This window comes from Lagopus leucura, unplaced genomic scaffold (assembly GCF_019238085.1).
Source record: "Lagopus leucura isolate 7727_CA_CO unplaced genomic scaffold, USGS_WTPT01 Super-Scaffold_73, whole genome shotgun sequence".
Classification (NCBI taxonomy): Eukaryota; Metazoa; Chordata; class Aves; order Galliformes; family Phasianidae; genus Lagopus; species Lagopus leucura.
Genome location: NW_024962252.1, coordinates 72774910 through 72784404, shown reverse-complemented (window position 1 = coordinate 72784404; position 9495 = coordinate 72774910). Strand labels below are relative to the sequence as shown.

The following is a 9495-nucleotide window of genomic DNA, read 5'->3' as shown; positions in this document are numbered from 1 at the left end:
AGGGAAACAGCACATGCAACTACAGCTGTACTTTGCATCATTCTCTGCTGCCTGAGAAACTCTCCCCTCTGCTCTGGGAGAGAAAGGCTGATGAAACACTCTGCAGAGTATGTGGAGTGTTTCCTGGCCCCACTGTGCACTGCTTTGACGTGGTATGCTCACTCCCACTGCTCTGGAGCTGGGCTCCAGCAGCAGCAGCCTGGTTTCTGAAAGAGGCCCAGGGGCCCCGGGCACTGCAGCATGGAGATGAGCCCATCTCCAGCCCCGATGGAGGGTCTCCTGGCAGTGCCCACTGTTTTGCTGTATAGTAGTCTGCTTCGTGAGCTCTGTAGCCACTAGGGTTAGTTGATGTTAGCAGTGTTTCTTGTGCACTCCAGAGCTAGTGATGAGCGCTGCATACTAGGCAGCAATACAGTTGCCAAACCATACATAAAAAAAACCACTTTGGTGGAAGAACTAATCTATGGAGGAAAAAATAAAAAAGCAGTTCCCCTTCTGGGAGGAAGGGATGGGAAACATGACCATAGGAATAAGCTACTGTGTATAAATGTGGAAATGCAAGTGCAGCCAGTGGAGACTACAGTGAGATGAAGGGTTCATTCTAAGTAAGTGAACAAGGGTTCAAACCTAGACTTGGCTGGATCAGTCTTAGATAAGCCCCTGTGTTCTCACTACCTGCTTTTACAGCACTGGAAAAGCATTCTCATCACAGGAAAAATAAAGAATTACCTACAGCGCAGTGAGACTCAATAAATACCCATGGCAGGAGGTAGATGAGAGTATGATGCAGCTTCTGGTAGCATCAAGCGTGTACAGGCATGGTAGTCACCACCATACTACGTGTGCAATTCAAATTTGGGTACATCCAGCACCACACACTACTCATCAGTTCTAACTCATCTTAGAGTTGGACAGAGATAATTTATTAGATTTCTCTGGACTAAAACCTGAAAGGCAGTATAAAAGGTTTTGTTTTTAAAAGCACTGATTCTCTAAAAACTTCCAGCATGACTGTGCGTTAAGGAGGTAAGCGCTTAAAGAAAAAATCTAAAGTTCTTGTCACACTTTCCCGAGGTCGTTTTGCATTAGATCCTGTTAGAGTCTTGGGCCTGTTCCTCACTTTGGCAGGAGACCCAGAAGCTGCAGCTTTGGGGTTGGGAACCTCTGCTAGAGCTGGTGGGGAGCTGGACTCCTGGAAGGAGCGTTGCAGCTCCACAGCAAAGTGGTAGTCCATGTGCTCTGGGAGCTCCCAGGCCAGCACATATTGGCCACACTTGTCGCAGCACTGCTGATCTCCTGGTGAGACATGAGGGAGCAGGGCTTGCTCAGAGGGTGGCAAATTCTGCTCATTTTCCTCCAGAGCTGGCTCTGACTTCAGAAGGATCCTGGAGTTGGGTGGAGTTGAGGGTGTCTGTGTAGCATCAGACAGCAGCTCCTCACAGGACGGCCTCTTGCAAGGAGAAGCAGGGCTTCCATCTCTGGGACTCTGCTTCACAGAGGCCTCCAGCTCACACTGCTCAGAGGCAAGTCCTGCACCGTCTCCCTCTGGGTGCTCCAGGGAGCTGGGTGCAGGTGACTGAGCATGGGTAGCAGCTGGCAGGCTGGTTAGTACTGCCTCTGACTGCTGCCTTTCTGTCACCTTTTGGAAGAACGACTCAATAGCATTAGCTGGCTTCTGTCTATGCTCTTTGCTTGGGCTCCTGAAAAATTTGACCCTAGGTCTCGTGGAAGATGTGGCCTCTGTGCTGCCAGTAGCAGTGCCATCAGGTGAAGTCTCACTAGTGAGGAAGGAGGCAATGCCTGCAGAGAGGAATGTCGGAGCAGAGAACTTGCTAGCTGCAAGGTGCACTGATATGAGTGGTGGAGACCTGCAAAGGACAGACCAATGTCAACTCGGACACCATTCTGGGAAGCAAGTAGTTTCCTGAGGTAAAACTTTGAACAGCATTAAATGCTCACAGGCAAGAGAGAAGGAAACTTGTGAAAGCACTTAGTCTGGGTATCTGACAAGTGGTGGGAGGGATGTTTCCTGTAACCGTTTGTTATGCTATCTCCAGAACACAGTCTCTCAGATACTGCAGGCTAGGTTGGGCACAGCAGAAAGTCTCATCCCAAAACAGCACTTCCTCCCGCAGAAAACAGGTACCAGAGCAGGGACAGCCAGCTGCCAGCCAAGACTTTCAGTCCGCCACAGGCTGGAGCTACTGTGACTTCTAGCCAAAGAGAGGGCCTTAGCAACAGCCTTGTCTTAAAAGTACACTCTTGCATCTATTACAGAGCAGGAGGGAGGAAGTTACATTAAATACAGCAGGTGTGCACCCTAGTTTTTCTGCTTGCCCCCAGTGGCCTCATCCCAAAAAGCATCTTTGTCCTTTTCCTGCCAGTCAGCCCAACCATCAGTCACGTGAGTCAGGTCCTAGCAAGGATGCGAACTACTTCCTCCCATACTCACCAGGCCGCCTGGTGAGCCCCAGCCATATTGCAGTTTTGGATGAGGGCAAAGGCATCACTGAAGATCTTCTGGGCATCGTAGCGGGTGACAGCACAAAAACGTGACAGCCTGGTGTCTCCCTGCATGCGGATGACCACCATCAGCTGCTTGGCCACTCTGTGGTTCTGCAAAGAGAAGACGTAGCTGTGCCGCAGGCGACATCTACAGGAAAGAGCCGGAATGGCGGCAGAGACGGTCTGCCTAGAGCGCTATCCAACCCAGCTACCTCTCGATGCTATGAGACAGATGGCAGCTTGTCCTGCCTGTCCTGATCTCCAAGGGATGTGATACAGGACTGCAAGGACTTACACAACTGCCTCATGCAGACTGGCAAGCATTTTGTCCTCGCTTTTGTTCAAAGGCAGCTGTGTGCCATTTTCTGGCCTTCCTTCAGCAGCGAAGCTAGCAGCTTAACCTCACCCCGGCCTGCAGTCTACCATTTGTGGATTTAATCATATTATTTGCTCTCAAAGGTCACACCATCAGCTAAGGGCTTACAAGCTGCAACAGAACAGCAATGAGGCTGGATAAAAGTGCAGCAGGTTTCAAGTTCCTGCATCCTAAAGCACAAGAGAACCATCCTTGGCCTTGCAGCATTCTGGGACAAAGTCATCTTTTCTGACTGGACTCTTGCACACTTCTTTGCTCAGAGCATCTCAGCACTGGCATGCATCCAAGGGCAGGCTGATTTCCTTCCCCCACTCCCACTGCCCTAAGCCTCTTGCAAGCAGCTCTTGGTGAACAAAGACTTTGTGGCTTCCTTGAAGGCCTGACTTCCTCAGACATAGAAGGAAGGATGCTGTCCCTGCACTCCTCCTTACCTGATTCCTGTCCTTGATCAGCCTGGATTCCAGCTCCAAGGCCAGCTGCAGCAGCCAGTGTTGCACCTGGATAAAAGAGTTACAAGCAGGTCTGGGCCCACGCTCACAGCACTGCTGCCAGGTCAGAGCAGTGCTACAGACACTGAGGAACACTGCAAGGGGATCAGACCAAAACAGACATTTTTATCACAAAGCCCAATGTCTGGAGTGCTTCTGGAAGAAATGGCCCAGGCAACTCTGGAGGCAAAGCACTGCGGACACCAATCCATTCCTATCGCATTACTACCAGATCTTGCCTAAAGGTAGTTGGGCTCCACAGCCCCGGCTCTCTTATTGCCTCTCCCCTCCTTTCAGCTAGTTACCTTCCTTCTAGCAACCAGCCCTGGAAGCTTGGTACCATGAAAGCCTTTTTGTTCATGGAAATTATGAAGCTGGACCTTTTATTTATGAGTTTTCAATTCTGTCAACAGGGCATTTATCTAGTGGTCCAAATTACTCCCTGCCACTAGACCCCTGGCTTCAGTTTCAGGGTACCATGGCACAGAAAAGCAGTAGTTCTGCAAGCCAATCTCTGCTTTTGGAGTTCTTTCTTTTATTCTCCAATCCAAAAGCTGAGTTTCTTTTTGCAAGATGTTGGCTTTTCCTACCTCCTTCTGTGTTGCCAGGGCTGTTTTCCCAGGGAAGTTCTTGCTGCAGCCAATGGACTGAGGCAAGTGGCGGTTCTTGACGGGTTCATCATCAATTCCTCTGCACAGATCATAGAGCCAGGACCTGAAAGCCACAGAAGAATGATGATGTAAAGGCAGCCAATGTGGCCCTGTGGGAATGTGTAAACACAGGGACACCCACTGCAGTGGTTCCACAGGCGCCAGTGGATAATTTGCTGCCCCGCATGCAGGCAACTGTGACAGGCACAACGGGCAGTAGAATTCGGTCCCTGCTCTGACATCAGCAGTGATGAGCTGCCTCCCTTGTTACCCAAAATGCAGCAAGTGGTACATCATTACCCAGTCTTGTCTCCGAAGTGAGTCTGGAGCTCCATCTCACTGAACTGTGTCACCTGCCCGATGTACTCCACTCCCAGGATGTCTGTGATGGCAACACCAAGCTTGCCCCCCAGGTTACGGCTACAACAGAGGAAAAAAAATAAGAGAGCACCACGTGGAAGACTATTATAAGCCTTTCTGCTGCAGCTGCCACTAGTTCAGAACAACTAAAAGCACTCAGAGGCTGGTAGGACAAAAGGGAACACTTGGAACATGACTTTTGCTAGTAGAAGGCTAAATATGGGTTGAAGTGGGAATTGCTCTTCAGCTCACCCAGTTTCAGTGACTCTTTCAGTTCCATCTTGAAAAGATAATCCTGAACTATGCCCTTAGGAACACCTTGCACACTCCATGCTTTCTACCTACATGGTGAGGACCTTTGCCCACTCCCACTTCCCCATCATCAGTGATACGTTGAAGGTAGAGAACAGCACTACAAGTCTGGAGACCAGGGATCCATTCCTGCAGAACAGTAGGGCTGGTAACACTTCCCCACACGAGGCAGCATTTGTGCACAGTGTAGATGCTCAAAATGAAACTAAACCTGCACGCTGGAAAAACAGCTCTGTCACTACAAGGGGACACAGCTACAGCTTCCCTGCCCATGGCTGCTGCTGGCTTACACCTGTGCATCCCAGCAGTCATCCTGAGCACTGTTCTTCCCAGGGAAAGCCCCCACAATGATGCTGTTGGGCTCTTTGGGTGCAGTTTGCTCACTAGCAGATCTGCAGCTCCCAAGCATGGTCTGTCATGCACAGCTGACATAGCAGGATTTCCTCTCCCTCTATTAAATAGACAGATGAACAGTTACTGTGGATGTTGAAAGCCTTTGCTGACTGCTGTCAATTAGCATTAGACTGCTCTCTGGTGAGATAGCCAGGAACAGTTCCTACTCCCAGGCCACTTTGGTCTCTTTACGCAAGTAAGGACAAAACTAACAGAAGCAAGGACCACAGTAACAAAGGCAAGCAGAGCTCTCTTCCTCATAAAAAGCCTAGACTGAGGAAGTGCAGCACCAGCATTTCAAATACGTGCTCTTGCCACACAACAGCTCAGCCTAAGCCCCAGGCAGCACAAAAGCAGGCAGCTCCCCAGTACTCACATACTGCTGACAGGCATCTGGCTGAAGAGCTGCGGGACAGATCGTGAAGATACCAGTGTCTGGCGGTTGGGCTTGTTTAACCCACAGGCCAGTTTTGCCAGCATCTGTAATATGGAAGAGGGTGGAAAGCTTGTTATTAAAAACTGTGCTGACTTTGTTGTCCAGAACTCAACAGCACGTGCTGTTTTAGCAGTGCTAAGGGCTGCCTTTGGAGAGGCTGCCAGGAAGGGCACAGAGGTTGCATTGCTACGGAACCACCCAGCATCTCCATAATCCTCCTCCAGCTATTTCTCTCACTATGCTTGCTCCTTCATCTTCTGTTTCTATCTTGATTTTTCTCAATGTCACAGTTTTAAGCTTCTCTCTGCAAGGTCTACGGCAGCATAATGCTGCAAAAGGAAACTGCAAAACATACAAAAGCTAGCTTGAAAAGGATGTTCTCTCACCTATCTGCTACACTGCTTCCCCTCTCACCCTAGTCTAACACAGGATCAAGAATACACAGCTGAAGTAAGTATGGCCGATTTTAAAAAGTCCCATAATTTCATCTTTCACTGCTTTACCACACGTAACTAAACAAAGCCTTTTCCCCACAGAGCAGCTGCATCTTTGTTAACAGACTTTTTCAAGCCCTTGCTCTTTTCTAGACAAAGCAGATCCCTTTCCTTCAGCTTTTCATATCCAGTCATTTTGCAGCTGTCCAGATATTCTTATTTCACTGGAGACTCTTCCAAGTTCTACCACGCTGTTCCTGAAGCAAACTGCTGCAAGCTGAACCAATGACTGATGAGTTTACTTTTTCTGACACCTCTCTAATTAGCACACACTGCAGCAGGGTATGCCATTTGCGCTCCCATTACTGACTCATCCTGCTGATTGCTCACAATAACCCCAGGCTACTTCCTGACTTGCTGCAACTCAGCCAAAAACCTCTTCATTTTATTTTTTCCTGAAAGCCGCTCAAATAGAAAGGATTTTAGCCTGTTTCTGGACTTCTCCAAGCCCAGAATTTTCATCCCTAATCTCATCTCCCACAACTCTTACAGCCCAGGTCTTCAGCCCTGTCCGTGCTTAGTATTCACCTGTAATTCCTACAGCTGTTATCTTCTTATGGGCTTCATTGAAAACACTGGCTATTAGTGGAACTCAGACTGATCTCCCCAGGATCCCACTTTAGACATTCCAATTTGACTGTAATTCACTAAACAGTTATTACAGACTACAGAAATTTTAGGTAGATGCAGACAGATAACCTCATTCATGTTGTATCTTGCCAAGTTAGCATCTTCTACTTACAATGAGAAGTGCATCAGAAAAGTTTCTCCTGTATCAGACCACTGTCAAGTGTGGTACATGGCATTAGTTTGGCACAAGTCATTCCTACTAAAACTTTGCTGTTATCTTCCTAGTGCTTCCAAATAGCTCATTTGGTGACTCTATATAATTTATCAGCTGAGTTCCTGGTATGCTCTAACCAGTTAGCTCATCAGGAAGAAAATGGTTTTAAATCAGGAAAAACAAGTGCAGGTAACCTTCACCCTTGAGTTTAGGGAACAGTGGGTGCCTTCACTGAATGATTTTTACTGACAAATTCACCGTGATCTGGAGGAAGAACATCAGTTTGCTGGCACTGAGGTGAGCTGAGCTGCTTTTCCTCTTTCTGTTCAGTTGGTCTCTGCTGCCTGCAAGCCATGCTCTGGACGATGCTCAGCCAGCCACTGAGAGCACCTCATGCACGGCAGCAGCTGCAGAAACAAACTGACTTTGATGCTGTAATTGTGGATGATTTCCTGCTGGGCAAAATGCGCTGTGGTCTACTGAGAACCCTAAAGCTTGTTTCAGCCTTTGCAGAAAAGGCTCACACACACAGAGCTGAGCTGGCTGTGGCAGCACAGTAGCACATTCTGCACCACGGCCACGTGCAGGCTTCTGACCTGGTGGTCTCTGCACTGCACTTGATACAATACATACATAGTTCTTCAGAGACAGCCCATCATCATTCCCTTATTCTCCTTAAAAATAAAATGCAAGAATGGGAGATGCTCCTATGATGAGCAGGAACGTTCTCTGTTATGGAGAGCAAATATGGAAGTTGAACATCTGTTCCATTGGAAATTTCTACACCAGTACTCTTGTACAGCTCACTCAGCTTTGTGCCACAGTCCACTTACTGCTTTTAAGGTGAGCCTGTACAGAGCTAGCTCCAGTATCTGCATTTGGTTGGTGGAAGGTTAAGTTATATCTACAGCAGTCCAAGATGAGATGTATTTCCCCTGAGTTCAAAGCACCTGCTTAATCTTTATCTTTTTCTCATTTTGGCCAGCGCCTGCAACTTCAAAGTTGTAATGGGTGAGCCTCTTCTGCAAAGGCTGAGCTCCACAACTGCAGCATCAAAGTCAGTTTGCTTCTGCAGCTGCTGCCACGCATGAGGTGCTGGTGTGGCTGGCTGAGCATCACCCAGAGCATGGCTAGCAGGTGGCAGAGACCAACTGACCAGAAAGAGGAAAAGCACTCAGTACCAGCACACTGGTGTTTTCCTTCTTCCTCCAAGTCAGTGGGAGTTTGTGTCAGTAAAAGTCATTCTCTTGCTATTGCATTCCCTGCTCATCTTCCATCTGACAGGGTTAGAAGAACACAACGGCACTGCTGCGGCACATTCTGGCTCAGAGAAGCGAGGCTGATGCCTCACACACGTACTTTGTTGTGCGAAATCCCAGCTGAGCACCTGAATCCGGTGGCCTTCTCCACAGCCACCCTCATTTCCTCCACAACGACTGCTCCCATGGCCAGCTGCAGGTCGGGGCAGTTGAGGTTATCGAAAGACAGCGACGCCAGCCACTCCTGCAAGCCACGCTGCCGCAGCTCCTCTACAGAAAGGAACGCAAAGGGGAGCGACGTGGGTGTCGGTGAGCCCAGCAAAGGGACCGGCAGCATCGGCAAGCACCAGCAAACCGCCGCCTACATCTGAGAGCGCGCACCAGCAGCGAGGAAAGAAGCAGGCAACTTAAGAGCTATAGGCTGCGGGAGCACGCAGCTCCCACTTCCAGCGCCGCGCTTCCAGGGGAGACGAAGCATCGCCGCCCTCCGCACCGGCAGCACAGCGGGAAGGGACGCGGCGGGACGGCAGAGCCGCGCCCCGCGAAGCGCCGGCCCGGCACCGGGAGCCCCGCGGGGCCATCGGGGCCGAACCCCGCGTACCCTTGTCGGCGGGCCGGGGACCGGGCCCGGCGGGCAGCCCCTGCACGAAGGTGGTGGGCAGCAGCTCGGCCTCCAGGGGCCGGCCCCGCAGCTCCCGCAGCCGCTCCCGCACGCTGCCCGTCAGATCCAGGTACGCCTCGTCGATGCTGGCCCGTTCGATGGCGGCGAAGCGCGACAGCACCTCCATCACCTCAGCGCTGGCCTCCCGGTACCTGCCGGCACAGCTCAGCCGCCGCCCGCAGCTCCGGGCCCCGCCGCTCCCGGCCCGCTGCCCCCCGGCCCCACTCACCGGGTGAGGTCGGCTTTGCCCCGCGCCTCGGGCACCCGCGCCAGCAGCAGCTCGGGGCACAGCGCCCGCGCCTCTGTCGCCCACATCCCGCGGGACACGCCGAAGGCCCGCGCCTCGTAGCTCACCGCGATGATCCTAAAACGCACCGCGGCCATGAGCGTGGGGAGAGGAGAGAAGAAGAGGGGAGAGAAGAGCCGAGCGGCCGCCGCACCTACCCGCCGCCCTGCCACTGGTTGTACTGCACCACGGCGCAGGGCCGGCCGCGCAGCCGCGGGTCGAAGCGCTGCTCCACCTGCATGAAGAAGCAGTCCATGTCCACCAGGGCCACCACCCGCTCCCGACCCCGCGACATCGCGACCCCGTCCGATCAGACGGGACGGAGGCGGAGCTGGCTGAGGCGCGCCTTGCGCTCTGGTTGCTGCAGTTCAGGAGGAGCGGGCGGTGCGCGCTCATCCCGCGGCGCGTGCGCGGAGCCGCCGTGCCCTCGCGCCTGCGCCACGCGCTCTGCCCTCCCCTTCCCTTCCCTCCCCTCCCCTTCTCTCGGCCGC

General features: G+C 51.7%; 1 protein-coding gene across 2 annotated transcripts; it reads right to left on the bottom strand.

Moving 5' to 3' along the window:
* Nucleotides 1–901: 901 nt before the first annotated feature.
* POLH (DNA polymerase eta) lies at nucleotides 902–9399 on the bottom strand. Of its 2 annotated transcripts, none has more exons than XM_042878444.1 (10): nucleotides 9163–9399; nucleotides 8948–9082; nucleotides 8659–8870; nucleotides 8158–8327; nucleotides 5461–5564; nucleotides 4320–4439; nucleotides 3960–4083; nucleotides 3313–3378; nucleotides 2453–2616; nucleotides 902–1868 (listed from the first exon to the last, which is right to left on the bottom strand). In XM_042878444.1, exons 1-10 carry the CDS (start codon nucleotides 9297–9299, stop codon nucleotides 1019–1021), a joined length of 2082 nt encoding a protein of 693 aa, XP_042734378.1. In that variant the 5' UTR covers nucleotides 9300–9399; the 3' UTR covers nucleotides 902–1018. The 2 variants fall into 2 exon arrangements, with proteins under 2 accessions (XP_042734378.1, XP_042734385.1); XM_042878451.1 differs by having other exon boundaries at nucleotides 9159–9242.
* Nucleotides 9400–9495: the final 96 nt, after the last annotated feature.

What these genes read in the sequence shown, in the direction of transcription:
- POLH (XM_042878444.1), bottom strand. Translation starts at nt 9,299, where the DNA reads ATGTCGCGGGGTCGGGAGCGGGTGGTGGCCCTGGTGGACATGGACTGC. An exon ending in CTGGGATTTCGCACAACAAA is followed by an intron (nt 5,565 to 8,157) that starts GTACGTGTGTGA and finishes TCCATATTACAG; the next exon opens with ATGCTGGCAAAACTGGCCTG. An exon ending in TGATCAAGGACAGGAATCAG is followed by an intron (nt 2,617 to 3,312) that starts GTAAGGAGGAGT and finishes TTCTCTTTGCAG; the next exon opens with AACCACAGAGTGGCCAAGCA.